This window comes from Lepidochelys olivacea (genome assembly GCF_965140295.1).
Source record: "Lepidochelys olivacea isolate rLepOli2 genome assembly, chromosome: 14".
NCBI classification, from domain to species: Eukaryota; Metazoa; Chordata; order Testudines; family Cheloniidae; genus Lepidochelys; species Lepidochelys olivacea.
Window position 1 is genome coordinate 15,793,181 of NC_140424.1, and position 12,488 is coordinate 15,805,668.

General features: G+C 48.1%; 1 protein-coding gene across 4 annotated transcripts in view; it reads right to left on the reverse strand.

The window, feature by feature from the left end:
• UNC13D (unc-13 homolog D) overlaps positions 1-12,488 on the reverse strand; it is a 54,171-nt gene that overhangs the window by 27,254 nt on the left and 14,429 nt on the right. For all 4 annotated transcript variants that reach the window (XM_084646580.1, XM_084646577.1, XM_084646578.1 and 1 more), the window contains 7 exons: positions 7,006-7,038; positions 6,101-6,208; positions 5,284-5,343; positions 2,941-3,007; positions 2,399-2,591; positions 1,295-1,339; positions 426-494 (listed from right to left, as the gene is read on the reverse strand). In XM_084646580.1, coding sequence (XP_084502706.1) covers positions 426-494; positions 1,295-1,339; positions 2,399-2,591; positions 2,941-3,007; positions 5,284-5,343; positions 6,101-6,208; positions 7,006-7,038 — 575 coding nt within the window. The remainder of the gene's footprint in view (positions 1-425; positions 495-1,294; positions 1,340-2,398; positions 2,592-2,940; positions 3,008-5,283; positions 5,344-6,100; positions 6,209-7,005; positions 7,039-12,488) is intronic.

Consider the following 12,488-nt stretch of genomic DNA (forward strand, 5'->3'; position numbering starts at 1 on the left):
GCGGAGTGCCATGCTCAGAGGAGGCTGCCCATTCTAGCCACCTTTGTAGAGATTACACAGACCCAGGGCACAGGGGTTGGGGCGAACGCATACCTGTCTTTATTTCCTTGTCCCTCAGACGCCTCCCTCCTTCCTATAACCTTTAAACATTACTGCTGCAGATAAGGATTAACTAGCGTGAAGAACAGGACACCGGCGTCAAAGGGAAAATCTCCCCAGGAGGGGATGGCGAGCGTTTGACAGAGCTGCTCCCATGCCTGCAGCACAGCAGAGCGAAGGTCTGATGCCCAGCCAGGGAGCCTCCCAAGCGCATGCTGAACAAGGACCTCACAGCGCTGCACTCAGAGCAGCACTCAAGCTGAGCGTGTGCACTGCTAACAGAGCGGGGTGACTGACAGCCCGTCCACCCACTCCCCAGTACCAACCTCTTCAGGCCATGGAGATCTGTCAGCCCTCCCAGCTTATGCCGCATGGATTCCTCCACGTCCAAGTCCCTGCCGGGGAGAGTCAGAAACACAGCAGGTGAGGAGGGGGATCATTGAAAACCGCATTGTTAACGTTCGTTTGCCAGGGGAGCCGCAGGGTCAAAGTCAGGACTAAGGAAGAGGCCCCCAACACACGGACTCCACCGGGCCAGAAGGGGGGGAAATAATCAGGTGTTCAGGGAGGAGAGATGATGCTCAGATACAGTGTAGTGCTGGGGGCGGTATAAAACCCTGTCGAGCTAGACGCGATTTCTTGCAGCAATTGTGAAAGGGAGTCTCAACTCCCCACTCCCGCCCCACCTCCAAGGCAACACTCATCCGCCATAAAGAAGGCAAAAGGGCACAAGCCCCAGTTTGACAACGTCTGTGCACATCACCTTTGTAGAGATTACACAGACCCAGGGCAGAGGGGTAGGGGTGAACGCACACCCGTCTTTATTTCCTTGACCCTCAGACGCCTCCCTCCTTCCTATAACCTTGACATAGAAATTCAGGGCTGGAGTCTCTGTTGCCTTGCACCTCGTGTAACCCTTTCCACCTGTGCAAAGTGACTGCAGAATGCAACTCCTCTGATCCAATGGCACAGCGCACTCACTTTCCACAGGTGTAAAGGACAGTGTGCAGCCATTGGCAGTGGAGGACTGGGCCCCGTGTACATTAGCTGGGGTTCCACACAGGGATCTGTTAGGCTGCAGGCTGCAGGAGCAGTGCTCTCAGAGCCGTGTCTCAGAGCAGGATCTCTGCACACAGACCGGTCTTGAGTTTTCAGCCCCAAGCTGGCATGGGTGCGTACGCTCCATCACACTCACCACATGTCCAGATGGAAGCTGGAATTTGCTTCATCATTAAACTCCCTGCAGGATACAGAATCAGAAGACGTTACTCCTGGGATTTCGAGAGGATTTCCACTCAGGCCACAAATATTAGGAAGGGATGGCGAAGGAGAGAGAGATTAAAGGCAGGGAGCCCCCACGCCACAAGCTAGAAACAGTGTAGGCCTGGGGTGTAGCTTTGTGTCAATAAAGAAGACGAGTCAGGCCCCTGGAAACCCTGGTTATTACAACTGGACTGTCACAATTGCTCTCTAGTTCTCTAGGGGCACTCCCAGGTTTATGGGTGGTCAATATGTTTCAGGTGCTCAGTTTGTGTTCTGATTCCTAGAGTGGTGGCAGGCCTTTGGCTGGACTACCTTCAGATTTTTCTGGCTTGCCCAAGAATACCAGAAAGAGAAGCCCCCGGGCTGACAAATATGGAAGACACAGGGCAAAATTATTCATAGAAGATCCAAGGAAGTCTAATCCCTGCAATAGACCTGGCCTGCTAGACAAGAGCCAGATACCCACTGAGGTGTATCAACTGCAAAAATTAAAAAAAAAAATACCCCACATCAGCTGGTCTCAGAGCCCAGGTCTACAGACTTGGGTTCATGGGGCTTGTGCTACAGTGCTAAAAATAGCCCAGTCCCGTCGCTGGGCCTCAGAGCCTGAGCTCCAGCCAGAGCAGGAATGTCTATAGGGGCTGTTTTCAGTGCCGGAGCGTGAGCCCAAGTCCTTAGAGCCAGGCTGTGAGACTCGTTGCCAGGGGTGTTTTGGTTTTGCAGTGTAGACATAACCTGAGAGATCATTGCACCTCACTTTTCCACTGTCTCCAATTTCTTTACCAGGCTAAAACAACACAGGAGCTTCTGCTCTTTCCAACAAGCAGAGGCCTGTGTTTATAGCACAGCATCCTGGCTTGTAATCCTGCCAGTCCCCCCTGCCCCTCACAAACTACTAGCAATGTTACCTCCCAGTTTATGTCAATCACAAAAACCAAACTTTGGACCTAGATTCCTTGCCAGTGGTCCTTGCAAGCAGAAAGGAAACAGCTGTGGCAGCAGAGAAGTGAAAGGAAGGGACAACGGGGAGACCTACAGTATAAATGTCTCATTCCACACAGGAGTGAGAGTTTGATTTATGACTTGGGTGCGGTGTGTCTGGTCTTCGGGGATCATGTCTTTCACCACAGCCTTTAATGGCTTTTTGTTCTCCATATGGGAGCTGCTGTCGCTGGAAGGCTCCTGTCTCTTTGATTCTATCCCCAGCAGGCAGTATGGGTCGCTGAACCCTGCAACCACAAGGCATAAAAAAAATAAAATTTCCTCCAACAGAATTATCTATTGTGACAAAATGCAACACCCCTTTGTGCCAAGGTCCGCCTGCCTCTTGGGGGAATGGACAATGATAACAATACTTTGCACTAGGCGCCTTCAATCTGAGGAGCTCAAAGCGCTTCACAAACATTAATTAATCCTCACATCGCATCTTAAAAATAGGGAAACCAAGGCACAGATGGGTGACCAACTTGCCCAAGGTGAGACAGCGGATGTAAGAACAGAACCCAGATCTCCTGGCCCAGTCCCCTGCTCTGATCAGGAACATATATATATATGCGTCATACATCTATTCACACTCACCACTGACATCTTTACCCAGAATGTCTTTGGCTTGCTTCACAGTCACTTTCAGACAAAAAATTGGTTTCTGGAATTAAAAAATAAACAAAAAACAACTCATCTCACCTGAAGGAAAAATCTCCATCATACACAGAAGTGACTGTGTGTTAGATTTATTTGTAAACCCCATGATAAAACAAGGAAGCAGCACACACTGTTTCAATATTGCCAACCCCACGCACTCAAATACCAGGCCCCAAAAAATCATGAGAAAATGGCTGAGAAAAGATCTTTTAAAAATAATAAATGTGGAGGTTGGGTTTTTTTAATTTGCATTCTGTTTTTTTTAGCTTTTATGGAGCACTCGGGTCATATTTCCAGGAGGACTGGAAACTTACTTAAAAAAAAAAGAAAGAAAGCGGATTCTCACATAATCATGTGACTCCAGAAGCTGAGAGTTTAAGGAAAACATCAAGCATCTCTCTCCCCTTGCTTCCTCTCTGTACACATCTGCCCGCTGCCATTTCCAATTCAGCTTTTGTGGCAATCCCCCTCTCGCTAAGCCCTCCCCTCCTTGGGGAGATGATGTACAGCAGCCCCTTCAGAGCAGTGTAGGAAATGCAACTGACCATTGTCCAAGCAGTGAAACTGACCATACGTTGTGCTGTCAAACGCACAAAGTACTGTAAATAAGCAGAGGCCTGTCTTTATAGCACAACCTCCTGACCTGTCAGTCCTCTTCAACCACGAGCACACAATACCTCCCAGACTGCATCAATCATGAAGACCAAAGTTTGGACCTAAATGAGCAGCAGGGTCACAATGTGTTCAGAAGCTGACAGTGTCCCTTTTAAGGATGCAATTGGAAAGTTGCAGACAGACAGATCCCTTCAGCACCACACGTGACTCTCTGTAGCTATCTCTTTTTGCTGTCAGAGGTCAGTGCTGAGAGAGGTGGCAAAGTTCTCTCAAGAAACAAAAACCAAACCCAACCAACAATACTTTCAACTGCTTCTGAGCCCTGATCCTCTCCCACCTCTGCACAGAGGGGAACAAATTAGTCACTGAACTTCCGAGGGACTAAAGAGGAAGTTGTTTAGTCACCTTTTCCATCCATGGGAGCTGTGGAAATATGCGGTAGAGTGAGCAAGGCCAAAGGAAACATCTGAGGACAAGGGACTTATGGGAAATATTGCCCCCAACCCCTCAGCTCCAGGCCAGGTGCACAGAGGGTCTCTCTCCTCCAGAATCCACTCCCGCCCATGTGGGCAGCAGAGCTGGCTCCTGACAGTGCTGCTGTTCGCCACTAGGCTGCATTCTGTAATTCCACTAAGCAGCACTGAGTGAGCGGGAACATGCCCCATGAGTATGTCGACCCTGAAGCTGGATATGTAACTTCCAGCTCAGGCAGACGTACTCACGCTAGCTTTCATTGAGCTAGCAGGCTAAAAATAGAAGTGTAGCTGCCAGGGCTCAGAGAGTGGGATGGGCTAGGGTCCCAGGCAGGATTGTATGAAGTGAGGCCAGCCCATCCTGCCGCCCACACTGCCAGAGCTACACTTCTGCTTTTAGCACGCTAGCTCGTTGACAGCTAGTGCACAAACATCTTCCTCAGCTGGAAATTTCACCTCCAGTTCCCACGCAGTCGTTCCCACAGTCTGGCTCCTACCGCCTTTTCGTAACTGGTCTTTCAGCCCCACAGACTTTGCAGAGGGGACAAAGGCTGACAGGTGGGGGATCATCCCATATAAGTCACCTACCCCTTTCCAGAACCTCACCCTGGCTGGTTGGTTTCCCTCCTCGCTCCCCAAAACATAAGGCTTTAATCTGGATTTGATAGCAATGACTGTCAGTATCGAAGGACAAACTTGGACTATGGATAGTCCACCTGGGCCTTAGCTAACCAGCTGCTGTCCTACCATTAAATAGGGCACAGGATTTAGGACCAATCCTTGGGGATATCCATATTAAACACACCTCTGGCATTGACCTAGCCCTCTGTGTTGTTCCACATAACTGAAGCACTGAGGTCAGTAGCATGTGTGCAAGCTGTAGATACTCACGGCCATGTCACCTGAACGTTACCACTCTGTAGAATGAGGAATACTTTGAGTTCTTGCTACAGACGCATTGCCCTGGGGTGGGCACACACTTAAGAGACGATGCCTGTATCTATCACACATTCATGTACACACATGGGCTGACCCTGCTGAGCTCAGTGGGAGTTTTAGAGGGGCTAGGCCCACAGGGGGAAGTGACCCAGCACAAATTCTGCTGGCATTGAAGTTGTCTGCGGAATAGAAATATACGGAGCCTGCCCCTACTTATGGGTGGTGTGATCTGGGGGAGATGGTCAGACTTTACCTCCAACTCTCTGACCCGCTGCAGTATAACGTGATGCTCCTCTGGGTCCATGCTCAAGGCCTGTTTTAAATATTACAGAAGACACAGTGTTGGCTTTATAACAATGGTACCTGGAATACATCCAAGGGCTTCCCACTACTCCCTTCCTCTGGGAGCCAGCTGGCACTCATGAAGGGTTTGATGGGAAAGGATAGAACAGCTTAAACTAAGCCTAATCCAGACCCAGACTCATGAACACTTGGGTGCAGTCCACACAGACTTCCTAGCCTGTCCATCCCCTAGATAAAGGCTTCTTCCCAGCCAGACTGCTCCTCTCAGCTGCACTTCCGCCCCCAGCCGCTGTGCAGACTCTGCTGCCCTTCCCCTTCACCATTATTTTCTTCCCAGACCCAGGTCCCCGACCCTTCTGCAGCCCTGCTCAAGCGGCTGGCTGGTGTGACTCAGCGTTGTCCTGTGCTGCTGACTGCTGCTCTGACTATGACTCATGCCTGTGTCCAGCAGACCCCCTCTAACTGCAGGAGCTCAGAGAAAAGATTCATGCCTTATTCCGTCTCTGCAGAGCAGCCCCGGCAGCTGCGGGGATCTGAAATATGGAGAGAAGAACTCCCGCTCAGTGTGGGACAGAGGGAACTCCAGGGCTAGGGGCATGGAGGTGGCCTCTTCCCTATGTGGGATTGAGGGAGTTTGGGGGGCGAGAGGTACAGAGAGAGGATAGCAAGAGGACAGGAACGTAGGGCAGGGTTTCAAGGAGCTGCAGGACAGGCACTCTCCCTTGACCTGGATGGGGATGGGGTTGGGGTTGAGCCCAGGGACTGACCTTTTGCACATACTCGTACAATTCATCTGTGTTGGCATCATAGGCGGGTTCGGGCTTGCCCTGGCGGTGCAGGATGGTGTAGAGAACCTCCTCGTACAAGAGATTGAGCTGCAGGGCAAGGGGGTGACAGGTCACAGTCAGCTCCTCCTCTAGACATTGTGTGAGCTAGTCTCCGGCATGCTGGATGAGGTCTTTTCTGGGGTGGGGGTGGTGGAGGGCGTACGGATTGTACTCTTAAATGTTTCCTCCACAAAACACAAGGGGAAATGTGTTTGCTCTCTTTTCACAAACTGTGTCTGCTGCCCAGAATAAGCAGCAGGACATACTATCTAGAAAGCCCCTGGCCATGTTATCCCATGCTTCAAATCAAGCCTGTTATATGCCCCCTTCGGCATCGGCTCAGTAGAACACACTTGCTTTCAGGCATACAGACGATGGGCAGCTTGTACAGCAATGCACTTCCCCGCACTTTGCTAACGGGAATAGATGAAGTTGAAGCTGGAGCAGGCTGGTAGCAACTGGACATTGTTATAATCAAACCCAGTTCTAGAGGTGTTTTGTCAACATGGCAATTACCACTAATTATCCTCTTTGTTGGCAGTCTCTACAGACTAGGGGAACCAGATGTCCCCATTTTATGGGGACAGTCCCGATTTTTGGGTCCTTTTCTTATATAGGCTCCTATTACCCCCCACCCCGTCCTGATTTTTCACATTTGCTGTCTGGTCACCCTACAACAGAGGACTAGTACTCAGTAAGGCTGGAACTTGTGCTAAGGCACATTGCAGGGAAGCTTGCATTGCTACTGCCTGTCTATATGGATAGAAAAAAGGACGTCCATATGCAGGGCTGCCAACCCTTTTACCAACACTCCACTGATTAAAGAAACAATGCCAGACTCATACCTCTCGCCTGGAAAATCGGTGGGACAGGTCCATCTAGAAGAAACAAGAAAGACAGAGAGACACGTTTCCGTTCAGTTTTGATGGCATAACAGAACATCTTTTTCCATCAGATGCTTTTTCAGAGAATGCAACAAGGGCAGGTGTGCTTCCTTCTCCTCTCTGCATGCTTTTAAAAACGAAATGTAGATTGTGACAGAAGCATCAACTTCCTCCAATAGCTATGTTAAGTGCATGAAGCATTGTGGGCCAGGGATTGTATGGTCTTCCCTGGGGTTGGGGGACCACAGCCCTTCAGGTGCTAGGACAGCAGGGCATGATTAGGCAAATTCACTCAGGTTGTAACACCTCCCAAGAGGTACCAACACCCGCAGAGGCTCACATATACTGATTCAAACCAGATTCTCTAGAGAACCAACAGACCAAAAAAGGACTTTTGGATAAATAGCCTGAGTTTAAACTGACTCAGGCCCTGCTTTTGGATCCAGCAGGACAGAAGCTTTTGTCCAAGGGAGGCCCCAATCCTCCCTGGGACAGGTTAGAGGGATGTGACCCATTCTTGGAGGTGCTTGTTCTCAGCTGTTATGAACTTGGGACCACAGAAAACCCCCTTGGTGGCGTTTGAAGGACTGATCACATGCCGGAGACCTTTTGGAACTGGGGTGATCTCTGGCAGGCTTATTACCATGCATGTAGGTTCTCTGATTGTTTTTAATGTTTTCTCTAGGATGCTTTTACCTTAAAAATAAATGTGCTTGCTTAGGAAGAGCTGTGTTGTAACTTAACTGTGGGCAATTTTGCTGTTTATAACCTCTGAGGAAGGGAAGCAAAGCAGGCTTGCTTAGGCAGTCTAACTTGCTGGGGAATTCACAGAGTAGGTAGGGAACTGTGCAGCCTGAAAATAATCTGATCAGCAGGGAGAGGACACATGACTGCACCCAAGAGAGGTAATGGCCGGGGAGTGAGAAGCCTAAGAAGCCTGAAGCACTGAGGTCAGTAGCATGTGTGCAAGCTATAGATACTCACGGCCATGTCACCTGAACGTTACCACTCTGTAGAATGGGGAATACCTTGAGTTCTTGCTACAGAAGCATTGCCCTGGGGTGGGCACACACTTAAGGGACGATGCCTGTATCTATCACACATTCATGTACACACATGAGCTGACCCTACTGAGCTCAGTGGGAGTTTTACAGTGGCTAGGCCCACAGGGGGAAGTGACCCGGCACAAATTCTGCTGGCATTGCAGGTGTCTGCAGAATAGAAATATACGGAGCCTGCTCCTACTTATGGGTGGTGTGATCTGGGGGAGATGGTCAGACTTTACCTCCAACTCTCTGACCCGCTGCAGTATAACGTGATGCTCCTCCGAGTCCATGCTGAAGGCCTGTTTTAAATATGCCTTTGGTACACCATAGAGGGGAAAATACAGGTGCAGGTGCCCTCAACTGTGACAGATTATTTTGGAGACTCAAGAACATGTGTCAAGGTTCCTTCCCCACTCTGAACTCTAGGGGGTTCAGATGTGGGGACCTGCATGAAAAACCCCCTAAGCTTATTTTTACCAGCTTAGGTCAAAACTTCCCTAAGGTACAAACTATTTTACCTTTTGCCCTTGGACTTTATTGCTGCCACCACCAAGCGTCTAACAAATATATAACAGGGAAAGAGCATGCTTGGAAATGTCTTTCCCCCCAAAATCCTCCCAAACCCTACACCCCCTTTCCTGGGGAAGGCTTGATAAAAATCCTCACCAATTTGCATAGGTGAACCAAGACCCAAACCCTTGGATCTTAAGAACAATGAAAAAGCAATCAGGTTCTTAAAAGAATTTTAATTGAAGTAAAAGAATCATCTCTGTAAAAGCAGGATGGTAAATATCTTACAAGGTAATCAGACTCAAAACATACGGAATCCCTCTAGGCAAAACCTTAAGTTACAAAAAGACACAAAAACAGGAATATCCATTCCATTCAGCACAGCTTATTTTATCAGCCATTTAAACAAAACAGAATCTAATGCATATCTAGCTAGCTTACTTACTAAATTCTAAGATTCCATTCCTGTTCTGTTTCCGGCAAAAGCATCACACAGACAGACAGAACCCTTTGTTTCCCCTCCCCACCCCCTCCAACTTTGAAAGTATCTTGTCTTCTCATTGGTCATTTTGGTCAGGTGTCAGCGAGGTTATCCTAGCTTCTTAACCCTTTACAGGTGAAAGGGTTTTCCTCTGGCCAGGAGGGATTTAAAGGTGTTTACCCTTCCCTTTATATTTATGATAACATGCATAGCCTGTACTTCTAGATCAGCTGTTCTCAACTTTCCAGATTATTGTACCCCTTCCAGGAGTCTGATTTGTCTTGCGTACCCCAAGTTTCATCTCACTTAAAAACTACTTGATTACAAAATCAGACATTAACATACAAAAGTGTCATAGCACACTATTAATGAAATATTGCTTACTTTCTCATTTCATCATATAATTATAAAATAAATTAATTGGAATATATTGTACTTACATTTCAGTGTATGGTACATAGAGCAACCCAAACAAGTCATTGTATGAAATTTTAGCTTGTACTGGCTTCCTTAGTGTTTTTTATGTAGCCTGTTGTAAAACTAGGCAAATATCTAGATGAGTTGATGTACCCCTGGAAGACCTTGAGAACCACTGGTCTAGATAGTCTATTGGCATAGTTACACATCATCTTGGAAAATCTCGACCCACCAGGCCTACAGGTGCTATGCACAGAATCATTGCCTAGGGCCAGACAACTAACTGCTCCATCACAGGAGGGCCACCACACAACACAGGGCTTTGAAGAGGTGCCTTTAGGGCTGTACTCACAACTCTTTGAGGGATAGTCATGTGTCTTGACAACAGGCCCTTCACAGGGGGTTCATATCACTGTAAAGGGCCTTGACAGAATACCAACAGAATGTCACAGGCAGATGGGTAGGGCCCATACACGGTGTGTTCCATAATGTCATAGAGCCCGAGCAGTGTGCCCATCAGAGCACCCCTGCACTAAGCACAGCCGTTCAAGCTTTGATAGTATGGTCTGGAAGGTCTCAGCATAGCGCCTCCACAATGTCAAACGTACGTGGCCAACAGGGCCAGGCAGCAAATCAGAGACAGGGCAGTCGCGCCTCACCGGAACTCACAAAGACTCAGCCACTTCACACTCAGCGTGGGCAAGTAAACAAGAGCCCTGCACCATACAACTGAAACACCCGGAGAAACAGCAAAATAGAAACTTACACCCTTCCCTCACTGCAGGCAGAACAAACCTTTGTGAGGTTTCAGTTTAACGAGGGATTCGGGCAAGTTCTGCACACCCCAGTAGGGTTTGGTGTGGAGACAAGGCATGTGGTGTCTAAGAAAATACCCCTCCCGCTTGGCATCTGTACTGTGCAGCACTTTCCCTATCAGGGTTGCTCCACCCAATGGATTTATTTCAAGGGGGCAGTGGGAGCCACTTGGAGGGGAAAGGCAGGTGAAGGGGACTGGGACATAGTACCCAACAAGGTCCCATGAATCTCCTAGTCAGCCCCAGCTCATCCCTCCATTCCCCGGTCAGCTCTGCAAGGGGCAGAAGCAGACAAGGGACAGTTAGGGGGTGTGGAGCACATGTAGCTGGGCTCAGTAACCTAACGCAGGTGCAACCACTGGGTATGCAAGGAGAAGGAAAGACAGCAGCGGGTGTCTGGTAGTGAAGAGATTTGAGAGAGGGCAAATACTACTTGTCTTCCAATTCATTTTAAATAACTGCAGACTTGTATTGTATCCCAGGTTAGGGAAGGACTTTCTTTCATTGCTCTACACAGAGGAAGAGTATAGTTTGTTTTTGTTTGGGGATAGACTGCTCGCCCTCCTGGAGAGAGAAAGCCCACAGTGTGACAGGACCCCTGGGAATCCTTCACTAGGAGCATAGCTGACCTGAGACACTCTTGGCAGCAGTAGGTCAGAGACAAAGGCTGTAGATACATTTTTAAAGGCTGGATAACTTTGTGACCAATAAACACTTGTAACTAGGCAAGCCAAGATAAGTTGAGGAGGACCTAAGTCTCATGCTTTCAGGTGTCAGTTTGTTGTCTCAGGAAGGAATTTCCTCTCCCCCCACACTCACCATCAGAAGAGCAGAACTGACCACCTGGGTTGGTGTCCCTAGCTCTGAAGCCTCAAATATTGACCACTGCTGAAGGACAAATATGTTCATTTGGTATGACCAACCCTATGTGCCTAGGGAGTGCAGCACGTTCTTCGCTCAGGTCCTGGGTTCAGTACAGTTAAAAGTGAGGCCTTTACGGAAGCACCAGATGCTCCTCTAAGAAGATCTGGGATCTCCTGGTACTTTTGAATGTTTCACATTCTAGTCTGGTGGTGCTATTGTGAACTTATGGACATAGAAATCCATTCTAAACAGGCAGCTGTTCAACATGGGGAAGAAAAAAAAACCTTCAGGAGGAAGAGACAATTTCTTCCAATTCAATTATCCAGGCAAGTAATGGCAGCCAATCAAAAATGGCAGCAGAGCCCTTTGCTATGGACAATTCCTTGGATTCCAGCATTCATGACGCCAGGAGCAAGAGTGTGGGCTTGGGGCAAACACATCTTGAATCAGGTCAGGAGTTACTGGTGAGGGACAGACACATTCAGAAGAATAGGAGAGAGGCTAATGTGGCATTTGAGCCATGTGGTATATGAGTATCTTGTTGTTCCATTCATTATGAAGGTCAGTAGTGTGCATGATTGATTCAAAAAAACTAGAAAAGTTCATGGAGGATAGGTCTATCAATGGCTATGAGCGAGGATGGGCAAATATGGTGTCCCTAGCCTCTGTTTGCCAGAATCTGAGAGTGGACGATGGCATGGATCACTTGATGATCACTCTGTTCTGTTCATTCCCTCTGGGGCACCTGGCATTGGCCACTGTCGGAAGACAGGATAATGGGCTAGATGGCCCTTTGGTCTGACCCAGTATGGCCGTTCTTATGATTAAAGAAAGGACAGATGAGATTCTCGGTATAAAGGTTTGGGGAATTCCAGGGATTATGGCGCAAGGTGACTAGAGGCTTCTTTACAAATAAATGCCTAAGATTTGTAGAAAGGAGCCACTAACCCCCACACTTTCTCTGTAGAGCTTGTTTTCCTAGAAACACCATGATGTTTGCATTTTATTGTCATGTCACATAGTCAGTGTGATTTCCCTTTGAGACAGTGTTGTTTTGGGTTTATAAAGTTAACACAGAAAAGCCAAGAGGATATATAAATCCTAAATGTATTTTCCAGGAAGGAACTATTGTCCTGACAGCAACATTATGTTGCTCCTTGTTGATATATGGGTGCCTCCTATAAGTGGAGAAGGGGTAATAATAGTATCTGATCTTCTGACGGTTACGCATTTGACCTTTGCTATGAACAACAACAAAATGTTTGATCTCTAGTATCAAGCATTCTTTACCTTATAATGTGTGGGTCATGA